Source organism: Takifugu rubripes, chromosome 14 (genome assembly GCF_901000725.2).
Source record: "Takifugu rubripes chromosome 14, fTakRub1.2, whole genome shotgun sequence".
NCBI classification, from domain to species: domain Eukaryota; kingdom Metazoa; phylum Chordata; class Actinopteri; order Tetraodontiformes; family Tetraodontidae; genus Takifugu; species Takifugu rubripes.
The window spans coordinates 2054311-2073111 of NC_042298.1; the positions used below are offsets into that span (position 1 = coordinate 2054311).

Genomic DNA, 18801 nt, shown 5'->3' on the forward strand with positions numbered 1-18801 from the left:
GTGGATGCTCAATAATTAGTTCAAGCACTTTGTCATCTATTTTTTTGTATTTCAAAGGTTGTAAAACAAAAAAGAACGCATGGCAGGACTGACACCAACAATGTTTTCTTTTATTTAAATCAAATGTATTTATTGTCATACATGCTGTTGCAATCTAAAGATCTGAAATAGCATCTCAAGTGCATGATAATGACAAAAGTTCTCAAGAACGACATCATATGATTGCAACAGTGGACAAGTATTACTGAGTTTGCTCAAATTCAACAGATATAGTGAAAATCATATTTATATTCTCTTTGTTAAAACAATACACACTGTTGACTTTTTAATCTTGTGAGTATAAAGTCTGAGAAAGCAAAAGTAGTGATTGAATATATCCTGTTTCAAACACATAATATGAGATGTGTTTATTCAAGGGGGAAAAAGTTCTGTTGCTAGTAGGCTTTTCATCAAGCAACCAGTTATGACCAATTTATACTAATTACACAGGGTTTAAACAGAATGCAACTGGTGACTAAACAGACAGTTGAGAGTGTAAAATGTGCATTTTCTAAATGGAGTGATAGATGATGAAAAAAGACACAATGGTAGTTGATGCATAACATGGACCTACATTCACACACCCACCCACATGGTTAAAGGAGGAAATACATGCTCCTCCTCATCCTGCTGCTTTATAAAGGCACTTTTTGCTTTCTTCCTTTGAGTAAAGAAAGAAAAGTAAAGAAATTGCGCTCTTAATAATTAAACACCTATCTTCGTTGTTTACATCTGTAGGACTGGCAAATGGAGAGCCAGGTCTTGTGAATGTAATCCAGTTGAGTTAAATATTACCCCACATCTGCACTCAATGGACCAATAAAAAAACCTTTATTGACATTATTAAATGATACACTGCTAGGAGAACAAGTCAAATGCTTTATCCCCACATAGCGACGAGTATTCCCGACAACAAGCAGCAGGACCAGACCATTGTATGCTGGAACAGACCATCAGAACCACTCAGGAGGTACTCCACCCGAGACCAGGACCCGTTATTGGGCAGAGGTTCGATTCCTAACGTCCGGCACATCAGGTTATAGACGTCTACAGATCGAATAGGAGCTGCCTGGACATTCCGCTTAAAATCTGTATTAAAAAAAGGACAAAATGGAACCTTTTGAATTGAAAAAACACAATGAAAATATAACAGTAAAATACATTTTTGTCCGTTTACTGAAAAGCCTGCAGAAACTGTCCCTGTTCACACTAAAATCCTGAGAGTCTCTGAGAAGGTAGTGGTAGATGCAGAGATGAGAAAGCAGCGTGAACTCGCGTGACAAAAGACAGGTTTTAGATTCTAATAGGATTGTCTTGTTACCAGGTCCAGTCGCCAAGAAGAAAGCTCTCATATCCAGGAACTCATTATCATATCCGTGCCAGCCATTTTGCCAGGCTGTGGAAGACGCAGAGCCATTATTCCAGTACGGGAGGTCTGCCTTGTTCTATGCAAACACACAACAATAGATCAATTTATTCAAACTGGATAAGATTTAAACTGTTGTGGCAACTGTAGCTTTTAATACATGACATTCATTCTTACGATATCACACATTTTGCTTCCTATAGTTCAGAAAACTGGAGTTATTCACATTGACAACCACCTGAAATCATTTCATAATCCAGCATTGATTGAGTCATATTTACATAAATGTCAGTTTCCATATAGTTTCTGCACCATGTAAAGATGTACATTTACTGTAGCGTATACTGTACATACTGGAACTGAGGGGTGGCGAACTGGTTTCAGGTGATGTCCTCAAGTCATGATGATGAGAACAAAGCTCATGAACTAAAGGTGACATTCACACATTCAGGATACGGTACCTTCGCTATAAACCAGCCAGGCTCTGCAACCAGCGTCAGAGGTGAAACAAACCTCCCGCCCTTATAATGGAAACGTTCAGGGACATCTTGTTTGCCATAAACACGCATGTTAGGGACCTGGACCAATGCAGCATACACCTGTAATAACATAGTGCACAGACTTACAAAAAGCAATGTAAACTAATCTATGCTAGTAACTAGCTCATTAAAACATACTTTAAAATATTTTCTCCCTCTGCTGGCTGCCAGGTGGAACCATGGTTCCAACAACAGATTATATTGTTTTTACATTGAACATATTTTAAGGAATATTTTTAAAAATCCAAAACAGCAATAACAGATTCTGAATTACAAAAAGTCCACAGAAAAAGGTGCAACTGTACAATAGCTAACTTCTAAAGTTGTTCAATCTTTCTGTTGAAGTCGTGTTCTTCAGTCAAAGGTATTTCTTATCTGTACTTCTTTTCTATTTAGGGATTATTTGGATCTCTGCTGCCCGAGCACGTCTTCTCTGCATTAACCAAAACTGCTGCTGGCTGAATATGTTCTGTTTTCAGATTCTCTCAACATAGGTGGGTGTTAAATGAGTGGACAGCTTCAAAAATGTGAAAGCAACATCAACTTTCCAACCAAAAGAAATTTTGTCCATTTTGGTCCTTAGTGATAAATTATGTCATAGCTGAGCAGAAAACACTGGATTTAATCTTACTTTTTGGTATTTGTCAACTTTGGGCCACAGACTGATCACTGGTCCTCTGTCCATCGTTTTGACAATGTCTGACATGTTAATATGCTTGTCCAGCTCAATGACCTTCTCCATCCACTGGATCTTTGTCATACCATGATCTGAAAATAGCATAACGTTCAGCTTGTTGGCCATGTTCATCTCCTGTAAAAATAACCAGAGAGAAATAATTAGCTAATTACCTGACAAGTTCAGTGTAAGGCTACTAATCATGAAAAGAATCCCATCAAGAACCTGACTTTGATTTTGTTGTTGAGCGTCTTCATGGCATCATCCAGCTGCTGCACAGCTGTTCTGACCTGTTGAGAGTCTGGACCCCAATGATGACCCTGCACATCTATATTCTCATAATATATAGCAGCCATGTTTGCATCCCCTGATCTACACACACACACACACACACACACACACACACACACACACACACACACAAAATCATTATTTATCCACAAAACATTAATTACAAACGGTGATCAAACTGAATTCCAACGTTTCATTTACAGGCGCTCTTGCACCCTCTAGTGGCGACGCCGCCATTACAAACAAATTGGATCACAATGAATACTGCTGTGAACATATTGACTATATTGACTGAGTATGAAAGGTTTAAGGTGCCAAAGAAACAGACAGACACCAGCAAGAGACAAAAAAGGAAAGGCCTGCCAGCCCTGAGAGACCATCCTTGAGATAGTGAGATAGCTATGAAAGTGGGAACTGCAGAGAAATGTGAGGTTTGATTGTCGACAGGATAGTATATGAAAAAATTCAGAGAATATCAAGGAGTATTTCTAAATGAGACAGTTCAGACTGTTTAGTCCTGGCACTGAGCAGAAAGACAGGTTGTCTAGAATCCTGAATTATTTTAGAAGCTTGATAATGGGAAAGAGAAATCCAAACAAAGGAGAGGCACAAGTGGTGGTCAGGTCTGTTATTGCCTTTAAATGAATAATAAGACTTGATGAGGTCAACATTAACAGTCTCACTGACCAGAAACCAAATGCCAGGACGCTTGCTTGGCTTAGAGGACAGAACTTTGCTAACTTATCTAAGCTACTTCTATAGGTGTTGAACTATAGCTCGTGTTTTCTGAATTTTAAAATGTGGTTTTATTTATTTGTGTTTGACTCCAAATTTCTACTTTTGAGAAAAGGAGAGAAATTGTGAGCATAAAAGAGGGGGAGAACCATTATTCATGATGTTTATCAAATCTCTGCCTCATTGCCTTTTTATCACCCAGAGTCTCTTACTGCTTTTTAAACTGATGCCAGTTTATTTCTTTACACAACTCATTCCATAATCAGACACACCCTACGTGTATCTTATCTTTGACCAGTGAAGCTTGAACCTGATGACTCCAGAACACAATTAACTCACTTTATCTTGAAAAAAAACACATTTCTTGGCAGCAGAAAGACTCTTATTGACACTGACAGGTATTCATCGTATCTCAACTCTGTGTGTGTGTGTGTGTGTGTGTGTGTGTGTGTGTGTGTGTGTGTTCATCTTACTTGAGCACGTTGAGAGCATTTCCAATCGAATCTGTGAGGTTTTTTTCTGATGGGCTACTGATATATTCCTCACAGAATGATGGACGGACACCTAAAATCTCCACCTCACAGCCTGAGGGGACACACACACACACACACACACACACACACACACACACACACACACACACACACACACACACACACACACACAGGGATTCACTCTGTCAATGCTACAAAAAACTCAATTTGGTATCTAAAAAGAAAAAAATCCCATCAGTATAGAGTATACAGCTTACCAGGCCAGAAGTACATATAAACCTTCTTTCCCAGCTTCTGCAGAGTCACCCATATTGGTTCCGATCCATTCCACCATAAAGGTAATCTGCTGTCCGGATTCGTCCCAATCAAAAACTCTGCTTTTGAGGCTTCATCCCACATGTAGTTTCCAGTCATCTGATGGCTGTCGCAGTGACGGCCTGGCAGAAAGAATTCAAATGTGAACAATGTAGAAAATTAACATTAAACAAATTGAAATGAGTAAATGAAGATGTGAAATCTAAAATTGCAATTAGAATTACTGAAAACTGACTGCCTTCCCTTTCTGTATAGGTGTTCATTTTAAACTTGTGTTCTATTAGCTGTAGAATGTGGTGGCCAGACAACACAATAGTCTAAAACCTTCACAGGTCTTCTCTGAAAATGATGCTTTGCAAAGTCTGAGTCTTCTTTTATGATCCTCTAAGCCAGCAGCAGTATGATATACTGTAATTTAGTTTAGAATTCAGAAGGTATTATAAGGGTTAGAAATATTTTTCATTTCAAGCATATCTGGCAATCATGCCCGTGAGACGCTTCGCCCCGCACACCTGGACTCTAATGAACGCTCGTCTTAAACTCCGGAGGCGCACCTGCTCTGTGCCAGATCGTAATTCGTGTTCCGATGACCTTCCAGGGTATTCCTGTTTGCCTGCCTGCCCGGTTCCGACCTTGCCTGTTCCTGACCATTCTGTTTAGCCTGCTCCCCTGTAAACTCTGTCCGCCTTCTGCCTGATCTGGACCTTGCCTGTCCCCGACTATTCTGTTCTGCTCGCTCCCCGGTGAATCCTGTCTGTTGTCTGTTTCCGACAATAAAGCGGTGTTCAGCCAGACTCGTGTGTCGCATTTGGGTTCTCATCTGGTTCGTGACACATATCATAAAACTGATGTGTGTTATCTAAGTGTCAGAAATGTGTAACAACAGCCATCCATCTGCCCTCTCACATCAGAGATCCTTTAGAATCGTGCTGTAATGAGCTCTAATTCAGGGTGTATCAGTTACATTGCTTCATTTATGTTTCCATTCCATGTTATTAATTGGCAATATGTTTAAACATTTAAACATTGAACCTCTGTTTATGTAGCCTAAACTGCCCAGTCGTTACTACTGAACCGATCCTGTTTAGAAATAGGCTGGACCTATCAATCCAACCCAGGAGTATTTGTAATAATAGCCTGGCATTTGACACCTTACGTCCATGTGATGGAACGCCGCGCCAAGCTTTTAGTCTTCCCTACACGTTTATAGCACGAGACTATATTTCATGGGTGCAGCCCTGATGGAGGCCACAGAATTCACATTCTGCTTGTTAAATTCCCGCGCACGGGCCAATATTGTCCTGGGCCTACACCCAATCTTGACCACTGATACAGTGTAAGAACATTATAGGCACAAATAGTGTATGCTGTTTCTGTGTTTATTTGTGTTTCACACGATATTAGTCCTGTAACGGAACAGTCATAAAAACACTCCAGCTAGTTTGGGAGACGCATTGTGGAAAAAATGAGTCAAGACTTGCAAAAAGGGTAGTTTAGAGGGGAGTTAAAGGGCGACTGTGTCCCATCAGACCATTACAAGGTTTTTAATAGGTTTTCATTTTATGACCATACACATTAAAGAAGTCTTTTATGCACACCTCTCAGTACACCATAACCATCTCAAAGCCTTTCCGGCAACATCCCAGAGCTTAACGTCCAACAGCTGGTTGACAGCTGCCTGTATTTGGGGGACTGCTAGTACACATGCCTGTCTTTAACCAGGGTTAAAGACAGGCATGTCTGCTGCTGTGGCTTCTTCTTTTTCTTCCAAATGGCTTTGAGCAGCTTCTCGGGGCTCTGTGGCACCTCCTATTGACTATATTAATCAGTCTACTTCAAAAAAATACCCAGGTTGACTGGATATTTTTTACACATCCCAGTTTAAAGCTTGGGAAAACAGACTTTTAACATTTGAATATAGTTAGAAGCAGACTTCAGCCGCATCTGTCATTTTATGCAGAAGGCAGTCACATGTGTCTTCCAGAGGATTGACATAGGAGACTGGAGAGAAGACATGTGAACATCACAGATGTGCCTGCAGGTCACTAGAGAGAGCTGCCAATAAATCTTAAACCTGTTCTGTCTCTTGACCACAGAGGCTCCACTCATCATGTTTGCAGCTATAGCTCACAAATTCAGCTGCAAGAAGTTTTAGGCCCTGTTACTGGCTTACAAGCCTTATTATCCTGATCACAGCCCCACTCCCCTTAAGATGTCCCTTATTAAAGCAGAGCGAATTATTTTCAAACTATTTAGAGAATCACTTTATGTTCTCGGACTGTGCAACATGTTGCTCCTCTGGCTTGATTTACAACTGGTTAATCAGAAATCCGCACTTTCTTTCCTTTATGTTTTCTTTACAGTTGAATTGGAGTCTAAGTAAATCACTACTTTAAATCACTAAACATCTGGACTGAAGTGCATTAGATATTAACTCAACATCATAAACAAAAGTGTGCAAAATATATTTGGATTCATCTAAACCGTTACAAGCGTCATGTGTTCTTACCCGTCATCAGCGTGTAGTAGTTTGGGAAGGACAAACTCGGAAAGTCCGGGGTCATGTAGTCCACTTTCACCCCATTGCCCACAAGTTCGCGGAATCCTGGCAGGTTGTGAAGATTGTCCATGTAATCATAACGGAAGCCATCGATGAGAAACACCAGGAGCGGCCGGGCTGCGAGGCTCGGCAGCGGCGGCAGCAGCAGCAGCAGCAGCAGGTGTTTCAGAACCATGACTGCAGCCGAATCAAGCAGGCAAAGACGGTCAGGGTCCAAAGGTAGTCTGCTGCCAACGACAGCCCTCAGCGATCATTGGCCCCTGCGGAGCAGGGCCGCCCAGTGCTTCTTTATGGAGCCCGAAATATGTGCAACATATAGTATCAACCTTATAAACCAGCGAAACTCTCGGGGACACAACGGCCTGGAAACAATTCTTTCAATACAGCATTAAAATCTCTGCATTTTTCCATTTGTATTGCAGGAAATAATTTCCAAATGCGAAGTTTAACTGGTTTAATATTTTAACTGGCGGTGGTTGGTGGGTGATGCATTTATTTCTATACCCAGATGCCTCTTTTTATTAGTTTTTTCCTCTTTATTTTCCGTTCCTCTATGAATCGTTTAAGGTACCGGTTTTCCCCCTTTCACACAGACACAGACGCACGCACACGCACGCACACACACACACACGCACACACACACGGTCACGTGGTCTGCTTCTTTCCCTTGCCTGCTGATTCAGCAGCCTCTCAATAGAAATGGCTAACTCAGGACTGCCAGGCAGCGCACTGATAAACAGATATTGATAACTGTGATCACCAACAGGCCAAAAATACCTCTGGGTTATTTGTTCACGAGTCGCGCTCCAAAACATGGAAAGAAATGCACATGGCCTTTCTTTAAAAAAAAAAACTCTGAGGCGGACTGAGCTTGAAATGGTTTCATTATAATGGTCAGTGTGATAGAAAACGACACACTGGGAATTATTTAAGTAAACTTAAATACTAAAAGTAGGATTCGCTTTAAACACGGGGAGCAAAAAACGCTTAAGGGAAACAGAAACACCTAAAGAAATACGAGAACAGTAGGAGTAAACGACAGTTTACACTATTTGTTAAACTTTAGTTTATGCTTCTATCTGAACTAATGTACAGAGCATATAGGCCATTATTTACTATAAGAATTCGGGTTTTACGTATAAATGATTAAAAAAAAACACAGAAAACTATTAAAAGAGACTGTGTGAATTCACAGATGTAATGTTGAACAACACCAAAAACCTTTTAAAAAAGTAAATAAAAATTACATTGTGACGTCGCACCGTTTCTCTATCTTTTATCTTTCTTTATGTGGCCGTGGTCCTAAAAGCACTATCAAATAGTCCAATCGCCACCAAGCAAGTTCCAGGAACAATCCTGATGAAACTTTAAATCTTAAATAAAAATCCATATAATCACCGTTATTAGTAGCAGCAGTATCAGAACCCCCACAAGTTGATCACAAGCATTTGTTTTATGTTTTATTCAGGAAAAAATGGATTAATAATAGTATGAAAGATGAGCCCAACACACACGGTTCCGCTGCAAATCACAAATAAAACCTAAAAAGATAAACACCGTCTACTACGTGATATGCAACAATCCTATTTTAGACGCTTCTTTTAGGTGCCCAAAGGCGAGCCTGCGTGAACAGGACGATCTAAGTTATAACAACAAAGCTTAACTGGGGGATGTGTTGTCATGACAACCTTTTGGACAGCCCGCACACAAACTTGTACGTCAGGAGGCATCAAACAGTGAGGGAGTGGGAACAACACAGAGGGAGACAGAGCGTGATTGGTCACACCCCCTTGTCTTTGTGTGGCGCAAGGGATTGTGGTTAGTCATTGAATGAACGCTCATTTGTGTGTGCGCGCGCGTGTGTGTGAACGCGAGCGAGTGAGGGGGAGGGGGGACCTCTGAGGAGGAGGAGCCGGGTCTGTGTTGGAGAGTGCTGCATTAGCATTAGCTAGTATGCGTGAGGGAAGACGGGGAGAGTGCTGTTGCCCTCAGGAACCGTACAGCATCTTTGACGTGGATTTTGGATTTTGAGGGGAGAGGATTACAATCAAGCTAAGGTAAGGCTCTTCCGGGCTCACTGTCCGCTTGTCCTCTCTTTCTATGTCATTATGAGCTAGCACCTTAGCGGCTGCAGCTAGTTAGCGTTAGCGACATCTCGTCACAGCTCTTCGGAAAGGCACTAATAAGCAGTGAAAGGAAACGACTGTAAGAACGGAGACGTGATGTTGGTGAACCAATAGCACAGAGGGCTTATTCATTGGGGGAAGAGATAGTGAAAGAGACGTGAGAGTAGGGGAAATATGTAAAGAAGAGGGAGGTCATGACAAAAAGAGGGGGCGTGGTTTAGTGCTCTGGACAAAGGAGGCAGGCTGATTGTTTACTACCACTGCAAAGGGAGGCATGGACAATCAGCGGCCCCTGTCCTGACTGCTGCTTCCTCCATACCATCGTCTCCTCATCTCTGCTTCTCAATCTCCCGCCAACCTGACAAACTGTTGTTTTTCCCTCATCATATTCCTCCCATCCTCACACTCTGATTCCTCCTCTTATAAACACTTTCCTTGTCCTTCCTATTAAAAGTCTTAGGAGTTTGCTACGAAGTGTAACTTGGGCATTATTGGTGTCATTCAATACCGGCAAGCTTTCAAGGATTTGCTATTTAATGCAAGGTGTGAATGAAATTGTGGATTTGGCATATTTTCCAGGAACAAGGTTATTTTAATTGAAACAGTTGTATTCTAAAAATGCACTATGAAGAAATGGCTGAAATATTGTTTCAACCACTCTACAGTGCTCTGTGCACATAAATATGGAGTAAAGTCCAGAACTGTCTTGCAGAAACTCTGCCTAGTTGTAAATATCTTTTCTCTGACATCTACCCCTGTCAAGGAAGTTATGTGATGGCTGGTGTTTGTTCAGCAAAATTACTCAAAATGTTATGAACAGGTTTTAATGAAATGTTCTAGTAAATGTTAATAATGGGCCAAGGAAGAGCTGATGAAATTTTGATGATGTTTTGGATTCCAGAGGGACTTTGACCTTTTCATCTTCCTTAGATGAAAGCCACGGGGCTTTGATCAGAAAGCAACCTCCGATGTTACGTAACCTTGCGTTCCTACTGCCTGTACACTATATATACACACTATACAATGTGTGATGTGATATGTGCACTCACGACCGCTCACATGTGTCACATTTTACAAGGTCTCCCTAGATGCCCCATTGAGCTGGGTTGTGGGTGATAAATCGGACCATATTTCATGACCAACCAGTTTGCCTTTTCCCCAACCCTGACCAGTCTTTCTGTCAAGTGCTGATAAAACACAGCTTGATGCTGCCTCCACACTTCTCCCTGGGGATATTTGGGCCGGTGATACACGGTGCCTGTTTTTTCTCAAAAAAAAAAAATCAAACTTGAGATCAGCAACCTAGCTAATCCTCAAACTCTTTGAAAAAGAGCATTCTTAAGATTCTTTTTTGCAAACTTCTCGAGGGCTGTCACGTGTCTTTTACAGGCGAGAGGTTCTACTGGTTGTTCTAAACGTCTTCCATTCCAGATCGATGGTGGCCACTGTGCTCTTGGGAACTTTCAGAGCGCTGCGTTTTTTTGTGGCCTTCCCGAGAGCTGTGGCTAGGTACAGACCGCAGTTGCTCCACCGGCACCTATTGACTTCATGGTCTTGTTTTACTCATGCATCATTAGCCGTGAGACATCGCGTAGACGACGTTTGTCTCTCTAAAGCAGGCAGTCGAAATGATCTCAGGTGGACTCGGGTGGACAAGGCCCTGGAGCTGAAGGCCTTGAACACATCCTCTCTGTCAATGCAATTGAATGTGAGTTTGTGAAAGCGGCACGTTGGACTTCCAAACAGCCATAATTAGATATCGACTTTGACTTTAAAATGTACAAATTGCCCGAATGTACTGGCTCCATTTGAGACCTTTGAATCCAGCATGAATAAAAGTGCTTTCTGTCTTTCAACAGGTGATGTGCCTCCCATCAGTATGTCCCCCATCAGTCAATCACAGTTCATCCCATTGGGCGAGGTGTTGCTATTGGCTATCTCTGCTATGAACTCTGCCCATAAGTCTGTCACTCAGGAGACACTAACTGAACATCTACAGACATGTTTTCCAGGTAACAACTATTGACACAACTAGTATCACTTGTCTATTTCTATATGAAGGGAACATAGTTGAATGTCCTGTACTTGCTTTGCCTGGAGTTTTTCAGAATACTATCTGGACTCGTTAACCCTTAATCATCATTAATCCTGATCCTGGGTATTATGAGCATTTTTAGTTTCTCTGCATTTATGATCAAATCTGGTATTTGAAGTCTCTAAGAACCCTCTTTGTGTGTCCCCCCCCCATTCACTGTTTGCCCACCTACACACTTCCATTTGATTGGTTGTTACTTTTTTAATTAATTCATGGTGTATTCAGCAAATAAGTTCATATATTCAGATATTTGTATGAGCCATCATCATCACTCCTGAGTGCACAAGTTAATTACCAATATAACACATATTAGGACTATACTAGCTAGACTATATAGACATATACAGTAACATCATTAAGATGTTATTTAAGGCATAGATGCATGCGTTTAATTACTTTCAGCAAGGTTACATGACAGCCGGCATTTATGTTTAGGTGTGAGAAAAATAACTCAAAGTGAACAGATTTTAATGACATTATCAGTAAATGTTAATGGGCTGCAGAACAGATGATTAATTTTGATGATCTTCTAGATTCTGAGGGAGACTTTTGCCTTTTTCTCCCGAAGATCAAAGCCAGGGGACTTTCATCTAGCGACCTACTGTGTTATGTAACTTCGTCTTGTTAGCCCCCCCCTTCCCCACACACACACACACACTCACTATCCTACAGATGTAGAGGGGAAATGAGCTGCTTCATGGCATCCTAATTTAAAATTTGAGGGCTTGATATAGAAACTTTGGTGTCCGATTTTGGCATCGTTTTGCAAAACTACTTTATTATTTTCAGTTTCTTTTGTCTGCTGGAATTCAATTTTTTAGTTTCTTCACTCGATAATAAAAAAAAACTATTTTACCTTGTCTAGTTCCTCTTTTGCCTTCTTCCGAATCAGTTTTATCTATCAGACAAAATGACAAGAACTGAAAAACTACTAAATCTCTGTTCGACTGCACTTGTTCCATCCAACATTGGTTTCTCCCACATTGCTCTGGGTCAGTTTTTAGTGGAGATATTAACTGTATTTATCAAGGATGGATTTACCCCACCCTGTAATAACCCTTATTCAGCGTTAAAGCCGGGGCTATTTGGTCTTCATAGTGTAATTGTAGCAAAAACACTTCTACAATTACTGTTTACTGGACCATTTAAACATGTTTTTACACTCCACATTTTCTTTATTTTGTATATTAACTACAAATTTGCTTTTAATTCTAAATTGTGTAGGAAAGGTTTAAAACATCCAAGAGATAGAAACATTCTTTAGGCACTGTAGTTGGGAGGTATTGTAACATAAACGTACCTCTGTAGCCATAGAAATGCAGCTCACCATCAGAATTTAAGCCAGCCATTAAGTCAGGTTATGATAATCTGTGATGATATATACAGGCTGATGTTTCCCTCTGTTTCCTAAATAGAGCTGCAAATGACAAATTACTTAACTCTTCTGTGAAATGATATTTAATTATTGTTTTCAACTATTCAGAACTTGTTTAACCATCTGAGTGTTTACAAATCTTTCCCTCAGTTATTATTGGCATACTTGGTGCAGATGAGTGAATGGTTAAACCAAAAGACAAAACATTTCATTAAAAAACAGCCTGTGCTTATTTATTTAAAAAAAATGTACCTTTTAAAAACCCTCTGTGTTTACTGGTTGTAAAGTGTACACACAGTGTTTGGACCAGTCTAACTACTCCTCATCTGTAATTGTGTTTAGGTGTTCCCACCCCATCAGAGGAGGTTCTGCACCATACGCTAAGCATGCTTGTCCATGAAAGGAAGATCTGCCCAACGCCTAACGGATATTTTAATATAACCCCCCAGACTTACTTCATCACACCGAGCCTAATCCAGACCGGTTCTTGGTACCACTTAGGTGAGCAATCCGCTGACCGACAGCAGCAACAATATCTCTCTGGCACCGTCACCCCATCCCCCTCGGGAGGTGTGCGAGATCGCGCTTTCCCCAAGTCCAGCCAAAACCATAGTGGGGGTGGTGGAGGAGGTGGCAGCCATTTGTACAGTTACCGTGGAGAAGAAGCATCTAACCATCAGCATCCATCTGCTAAAGACCACTGGGAAGTACACTCACCCACACAATCTCCACAAACACCTCCCCAGCAAGCAGGCGTCAACACAGAAAAGACTCGCAGTGCTTTTGGGTTTTCTTTTAAGATGGATAGTTTTACCAAGCCACGAGGGGGCGGAAGAGGGGTCTCTGGAGAGGCGGAAAAACAAGCAGTCGGAGGAATCGGTACAGGAGGTCGGAAATTTGGTTTAAAGTTATTCCGTTTGAGCTTTAAAAAAGAAAAGGCCAAGCAGCTGGCCACCTTTTCTGCACAGTTCCCCCCTGAGGAGTGGCCGCTGCACGATGAAGAAGTGCCCAGTCAACTGCCCTGGCCAGTAGAAATGGAAATCATCCGGAGGATAAACCCCGACCTTACAGTAGAGAACCTTGCTCGGCATACTGCAGTTATGAAGCGTCTGGAGGAAGAGCGCGCACAGCGGAATAAAGCGGCATCGGCCAATCAAAGCTCCAGGAGTAGGAGGAGCGGAGGTAGGCACAGGAAGCAGTCCCAAGCAAAAGTCAGCCACTCGCACAGCAAAGCGAGGGCATTGCGAGGCGAGTCGGCTGATTGTTTCCTCGCCGACAGGAACTACAAATCGTACTCCTCCACTCTCGCTCGGTCACCAAGAGAACATGCTTTGGCCGTCGAACGGCAGCGAAACAGGCTTCATTTAGCACACAGCAACCCAAACATCCTAGACTCGTCCCACCTGCCTAGCACACCAGAATGGGATGTGTCTGGAGAGCTTGCCAAACGCCGCACAGAAATGCCTTTCCCTGAGCCGAGCCACGGCCCAACAACACACTACTCCAAAGTCCACCGCTCCCTGTCCCACACACAGGAAAGGAAGTCAAGGAACGAACGCAGCGTCAAAGCAAAGGAACGCTCTAGATCCATGGACAATAGCAAAGGCTCCTTTAGAGCTGGGTTGATGGGACCACCTGATTATCACGACCGAAACCGTTACTATACTGATACCGGCACTTTGAGAACCAATCAGAGCTCCTCCCACTCTCACGTCACAGCACCCTCGTCTAAGTTTCTTAGTGAGTCTCTGGGCTTGGATGGCTGTAGGAGTTTAGAGAAGAGCAAAAGCACAGACAGTGTTACCCCATATTCACCGAAGCTGGTGCCTGGGTCTGGGTCTGTCCAGGCTGAGGAGTACTTCCGTAGTACCGGCTCCTCTGAGGCTGTGCTCTCAACGGCAAACCCACTGAGAACTCTGGGGAAAAGTAGTAGTGATAGACTAAAGTTAGAAAGCATTGACAGGCAGGCCGACTCATACACACCGCATCCGCTAGAAAACAAGGAAGACGTGTCAAAGATGGGAATTAACGGTGGCAGCTTGCCTCCGATACCTCTTTCTATCCCAGATGCCCCCCCACCTAATGGACAAATTCCCCACAGTGCCTCCTCTGTTCAAGAGAAACATAAAGACATTTTTAGTAAAGACACGCTTTTCAAACCTCCTCCAAGCCTCCCGTTGTCTGGCTACAGCTCTCTGAGGAAAGCCCCAGTCATTACCTCGTTTGCTTTGTCTTCATCCTGTGACGCAGTCGATTCCCTGGAGGATGATGATGCCCCCAAACCTTTAGTGGCCACGCCGGTTATTCCCCCACAGGCTGCTGAACCCACCACTAGCGGCGCCGAGGCCTCGTTTGATTACTACAATGTCTCGGAGGATGAGGAACTCGAGGAGGGGGAGGGCAAAAGTCAAAGAGAGGGCGAGAAGACCGCAGAAAGAGTCGTTGGGAGAGCAGGTAGCGGAGCGGGAACCATGCAGTGGCTACTGGAGAGAGAGAAAGAGATGGATCTTCAGAGAAAGTTTGAGAAGACCCTGACCTTCCCCGGCACTAAAGAGAACATCCCAGAGCCCAGTCAGAACCAGCATTCAGCCCATTCAGCCAGACTGGATAGTATGGACTCCAGCTCTGTCACTGTTGATAGTGGCTTTAATTCCCCAAGGTAAGAACATGCCGTATTCTATATGCAATCATCAACATCTACTATCTAATCTGTAGGAGCGAGGCAGCAGGCTGACTGACATTATTGTCTGTTGTGTTTTGGTGTTTTTGGAGACTAAACCTTTGTCCTAATGGAAGCTTTGGGCACTATGCGCCAATAGCTGGACAGCACCATTGAAAGGGAATTTACCCAGCAACAGCAACAGCAACTGCTTCTCTGTGCGGTGCCAGAGCTTTACAAAATGACAGAAGGGTGCTTGTGTGTGTGTTTTGGCCAAACTGTGGGAAACAGAGTTTGATTAGGGCAACAAGGGGGCCTCGCGTTATCTGGCGGGGCCAACACTGGGACCGGTGCTGTGCAGTTCAGCTAAAATAGAGGCGGCGTTGGCACTCTGCCATGGGGCCGCATTCTCTTCGGGATAAAAGATCACACTTTAAATATGTCGCTGCTCATCTTTCGTTTGAAGGTTCAGAGATAATGAGTGAATGTAAGGGATCATGTGTGTTTATAGCAGATCCAAAGGATCTACGGAACACTCAAGTAATCCAGAAATGGCATTTCACTTAAAATCAGATCATATACCTGTCACATTCTTGTTGTTTTGTCTGCTTCTGTCTTCTGTATGTTGGTTTATAACTAAAAAATAGACCAGAAATTACAATTGGCTTCCTTAAATGCCCAGTCAAATCCTTTGGAATATTTTCTACTTTTTTTTGTCCTTTTGATTTTATTCTTCAGTTTTGTTGTTTGTATGTTTTATATTTTAAAGTTATTAAACATATCTGTCTGCAGAACAAGGGAGAGCCTGGCATCCAACACCTCCTCCATATTGGAAAGTAACCGTCGTCAGAACCTGGCACTTAGCCCTGGACACATCGGCATCACCACTGGCAACGGCGCGCCCTTCTCCTTCCGTACCATCCCAGAACCGGCTGCTGCTCAGACAGAGAAAGTCCAGAAGCCCAACAACTGCCTTGCATCAATCACCAGTGTGTGAGAGGGAGGGTTGTGAGGACTGGATAGAAAAAGACAAACTGAAACCACTTTTGAGAATCGTTAAAGCCCGAGACTGTGAATCGGTACCTGTGAATCAGTGGTGCAGACACTGGAATACTGTGGAACTGCAGAGGGATTAACACCACCAGGCAACTACAGACGCAAATGCACCACGTTACAAGGTTACTAGGTAGACTGTGGCCATGTCCTGGTAATCTGACTAGTTTAACACTGTTTTGTGGGGTTTTCTTTCACTCATTTGGGGTCTGGTGGCTGCTCTGACTCATTGGTTAGCAGATATGTGGAGTCTAAAGCCCAACTTTTCTGTGTATTGAAGGTGGAGGTAGATTAAAATCAGATGTTAGATGAGCCCTCATCCCCCTGCTCTTCCTCATATGGTTACGAGAGGAAATATGACATGTGTAGGTCTCACCTGCTAAAACAAGCTCTAAGCAGTAGTGTGGTGTTTAGAGCAGCCTGAATTATATCCACACTACACTTCATGATAATGGTGTATTCCACTGGTGATATACGGAATTGTTTCCCCTGTTGCTCATGGTTCAGGCAATATAACCAATGAAGGTGAGCAGTTGTGTTAGTTACAGCTGATAAATTTGTATAAAAATATGAGTTTTTATTATTCACCTCCTCTTACTAAAAGTAGCATTTGACAACATCCTGTGGAATTAAGAATGTGGGTCGTTCTTAGTATCTGATTTTAATTTAAAATGCTAAACATTACTTCAGTCTGCCCAGGGTGTGTGTCTAACACAGGTTACCGTGGTAACCCAGTTTAGAGAAGGACGCCTTCATTGAAAAGTGACCTTAGACTCATCAAACCTGCTACGGGTCAACACGGTACGACCAGGCTCTAGACATGTTCTGTATAGTGAAGCAGTTCTTTGGTGTGTATATGAAACTACTAACTGTCTCCAACGGTTTACATCTTCACAAGGTCATGTACAGTAGTAATAGCTTTTATCCAGTCATCTTACAGAATGCCGACTCTTGACATTCACCTCTTATGATTTAACAATAACGTTTTTACCTCTGGAATCTACCATGTTGACATTTCCTCAACTTGTTCGGCCTGCAAATGATTTACATGTACAAAAATGACGGGTGTAGTTAATGTGCGTTAGCAGCCGCAACAAAAAAAACTCACCTATCCCCGTCTTTTAACCACCTAAGGAATTCTGCTCCTTTGGGCCTTAAACACCTGCCAGCCCTTGCAAATTCCTTCTTGTTTTTGGCTTTGTGGGGTAGCGGGTGGAAGCTCCAGCAATCACAGCTCCCTAATCCTAGGTTGGGATCTGTGTTTGATTGGTTGGGCCTGTTTGTTCAGGGTCACGTGCTTCAAACATTCCCTGTGGCCAGACAGACTTTTCTTTCTGGAGAATTGGTGACCCAAAGTCAGTAAGACCCCCCTGCAACCAAAAAAAAAGGTCCCTACTGCACAGTGTGGGGTCGATTTTCAAAGATTTATCTAATGTATTGTTTTATCACAGGGATGTGGTGTGTCTGTTACTGTGTTTTGGGAACTTCCTGTCAAGCGTAGAGAATTCTAACTCTTGAAACTAAAAGCCAAAATGAAAAGCGTCATACACATTAGGTCTGTGTGACAGGTGCAATAACATTGATGCTGAAATATTAAATTAAAAAGTACGCACGTGTAATGGTGGACTGTACGTGGATTCCACGTCACATATTTAGGACAGTATGGCTGCTGCATCCTCACGGTTATACCTACCTGTAAGTGCAGAGTTGAGTTTTAATTGCATGACCTTGTGAATAATACTCATCTGCCTGTTACTGTATGATCCAGGAGAAAGAAGCAGATTTTGGTGAAATCGAGTAGCAGGGCGGTCGAGAGTGTATCGGGCTCCAGGTTAACATAAGGAATGAGGTCAGAGATGTAGAAGACCTCAGAGTTTACAAAACCTCGTTTAAGAAACCTTCTATAGTATTAAAACCTTCCGAGACGGCTGCAGTTCCGTTGGAGCGTTGTGGTCTGGTCTCACAGGTACGTTTAGATCTATCACAATAATACTGTTGCTTTAGTTCCCTGCTGGGCCTCTGCTGAGGCTGATACCCAAGAAGTATTACGTTAAACCCCAGCCACACCAGGAGGCTCCCCTCATCCTCCCTTACTTTCTTTCACATTCTTGTAAACGTCCGTCCGCTCACGAGACTGAACGTCCATGAAATATGTCTTCCCTTAACATCAGTGATGGTTTATGAAGAAATCAATAAAGACTTTGTTTCTAATGGTGATGGTGAGTCATACCTGTAAATGATGTGGTCTGTGCCATCAATTAACAATAAAAGAGGGATTAAAAAAATGTATAATATCTTAAAAATCCCTTTGTTGTGTAGTCCTGGTGTTACCATTGTCATAGTGTATGTGATACCCTATGGGGATTGTGTAACTTTTCAAATAATAAATGAACAATGTTTGGATACAAAGGTGTGTGTGTGTGTGTGGTTGTGTTCTAGCACTCACACCCTCTGCTGTAATTAACAATATTGGTCCAT

The 18801-nt window shown here is 42.5% G+C and overlaps 2 protein-coding genes across 3 annotated transcripts; one reads left to right on the forward strand and one right to left on the reverse strand.

Annotated features, from left to right (window-relative positions):
• Nucleotides 1–91: 91 nt before the first annotated feature.
• enpp6 (ectonucleotide pyrophosphatase/phosphodiesterase 6) lies at nt 92–17449 on the reverse strand. The gene is made up of 9 exons (XM_029847788.1): nt 17432–17449; nt 6965–7192; nt 4398–4577; nt 4120–4231; nt 2851–2992; nt 2576–2755; nt 1867–2004; nt 1361–1484; nt 92–1128 (listed from the first exon to the last, which is right to left on the reverse strand). The coding sequence occupies exons 2-9, from the start codon at nt 7188–7190 to the stop codon at nt 920–922; spliced, it is 1311 nt and encodes a 436-aa protein (XP_029703648.1). The 5' UTR covers nt 7191–7192; nt 17432–17449; the 3' UTR covers nt 92–919.
• LOC101067262 (storkhead-box protein 2-like) lies at nt 7308–18732 on the forward strand. Of its 2 annotated transcripts, XM_029847784.1 has the most exons (5): nt 7308–9072; nt 10758–10849; nt 11001–11153; nt 12954–15270; nt 16063–18732. In XM_029847784.1, exons 3-5 carry the CDS (start codon nt 11021–11023, stop codon nt 16265–16267), a joined length of 2655 nt encoding a protein of 884 aa, XP_029703644.1. In that variant the 5' UTR covers nt 7308–9072; nt 10758–10849; nt 11001–11020; the 3' UTR covers nt 16268–18732. The 2 variants fall into 2 exon arrangements, with proteins under 2 accessions (XP_029703644.1, XP_029703643.1); XM_029847783.1 differs by lacking the exon at nt 10758–10849.
• The last annotated feature ends 69 nt before the right edge of the window (nt 18733–18801 follow it).

What these genes read in the sequence shown, in the direction of transcription:
- LOC101067262 (XM_029847784.1), top strand. Translation starts at nt 11,021, where the DNA reads ATGTCCCCCATCAGTCAATCACAGTTCATCCCATTGGGCGAGGTGTTG. An exon ending in TCTACAGACATGTTTTCCAG is followed by an intron (nt 11,154 to 12,953) that starts GTAACAACTATT and finishes AATTGTGTTTAG; the next exon opens with GTGTTCCCACCCCATCAGAG. An exon ending in AGTGGCTTTAATTCCCCAAG is followed by an intron (nt 15,271 to 16,062) that starts GTAAGAACATGC and finishes ATCTGTCTGCAG; the next exon opens with AACAAGGGAGAGCCTGGCAT.
- enpp6 (XM_029847788.1), bottom strand. Translation starts at nt 7,190, where the DNA reads ATGGTTCTGAAACACCTGCTGCTGCTGCTGCTGCTGCCGCCGCTGCCG. An exon ending in CGCTCAACAACAAAATCAAA is followed by an intron (nt 2,756 to 2,850) that starts GTCAGGTTCTTG and finishes TTATTTTTACAG; the next exon opens with GAGATGAACATGGCCAACAA. An exon ending in CTGGCTGGTTTATAGCGAAG is followed by an intron (nt 1,485 to 1,866) that starts GTACCGTATCCT and finishes GTGTTTGCATAG; the next exon opens with AACAAGGCAGACCTCCCGTA.